At 40.9% G+C, this 1,335-nt stretch overlaps 1 protein-coding gene across 3 annotated transcripts in view; it reads right to left on the bottom strand.

Moving 5' to 3' along the window:
- setd3 (SET domain containing 3, actin histidine methyltransferase) overlaps nucleotides 1-1,335 on the bottom strand; it is a 29,733-nt gene that overhangs the window by 9,993 nt on the left and 18,405 nt on the right. For all 3 annotated transcript variants that reach the window (XM_031866757.1, XM_031866758.1, XM_031866756.1), the window contains one exon: nucleotides 895-953. In XM_031866757.1, coding sequence (XP_031722617.1) covers nucleotides 895-953 — 59 coding nt within the window. The remainder of the gene's footprint in view (nucleotides 1-894; nucleotides 954-1,335) is intronic.

Genomic DNA, 1,335 nt, shown 5'->3' with positions numbered 1-1,335 from the left:
GGGGGGGGGAGGGGGGGGGGGGGGGGGGGGGGGGGGGGGGGGGGGAGGAGAGATGAGAAGTAGAGTGGAGAGCGATCAGAGCAGAAAAGGAGGAAAAGAAGATGGAGAGAAGATAGTGGAGGGAAGAGATTTAAGAAATAATTCATCACCAGCCCACTTTCACTCCTCTTTTCCAATGCAGGAATTTAGCTTAATGGAGAATTTCTATTACTGCTGGGGTGATATTTTTGGCCATTATCTCCATCAGTTATGGTAACATTGCATTCTGCTGACAAGCTGTTAACAAGCCAACAGTTTCGGCAGATTATCTAAACCACAATTCTGAATTCAATCTAAACTTTGATCATCGTACATAAATGATCATTTTAGGGAACACAAAAGGTGAAAATGATGCTGCAAATGCATATTACACCTGCCAGTGCACTGCATGCACACACTACAGTCATTTAGAATTCATCCCCAATGAAGACAAGTATATAAACTCATTTTGCATTTTATAATCTCAGAAGGAAAACGTACGCCATCTTTGCAAGACGAAGGAAAAGTATTGAGGGAATGCTACAAACCACGTTGAACCAATAAGCCAGAATCTAAATGCTGAAGGAGGTTTAGAACATCTGTTTGCTTTCGGTTTCTTTTAAGAATAAGTTCTACTAAGCTGTTGGTTTCAAGCAGTATTTAGATAAACTGCTTGATCATCTGACTTTTAGTTTTTGTCATTGAGTACAATAATATTATTACCAAAAGGAATGATGACCGTTTAACCCTAATATCCTACCTAAGTTATGATAAAGCAGAACTATTCTTAGGAACATATTCTTAGAGGAAGGACACACATAAACATGTTATAGGTGATATTGCAATCTAAAAACAGACACACACGCACACACTGACCTGTAGTCATCGAATGTGAAGCTGTCCTTCAGGGGCAGTTTGCTGGCGGCGGGATGAGTCTGGAGATGGAGGGAAGAAGGTGGAAGAGAGGGAAAAGGGAGAGAGAAGGAAAAAATATAAATCAGAATGAGGAATATCATTATGCAGGTAGGCTGGAGGGGGGCTGCCTGACAATGACGCCTAACAAGGACTGGGAGTAGGGGGCCACCCCTGGGTTCCGCATGTACAGTGGGTACGGAAAGTATTCAGACCCCTTTACATTTTTCACTCCGTTTCATTGCAGCCATTTGCTAAAATCAAAAAAGTTCATTTTATTTCTCATTAATGTACACTCAGCACCCCATCTTGACAGAAAAAAACGGAAATGTAGAAATTTTTGCAAATTTATTAAAAAAGAAAAACTGAAATATCACATGGTCATAAGTATTCAGACCCTTTGCT

The sequence above is a fragment of the Anarrhichthys ocellatus genome, unplaced genomic scaffold, assembly GCF_004355925.1.
Source record: "Anarrhichthys ocellatus isolate YVR2014 unplaced genomic scaffold, GSC_Weel_1.0 scaffold36, whole genome shotgun sequence".
In the NCBI taxonomy this organism is placed as follows: Eukaryota; Metazoa; Chordata; class Actinopteri; order Perciformes; family Anarhichadidae; genus Anarrhichthys; species Anarrhichthys ocellatus.
Note: the sequence above shows the minus strand (reverse complement) of the source record. Positions and strands in the feature narration are given on the sequence as shown.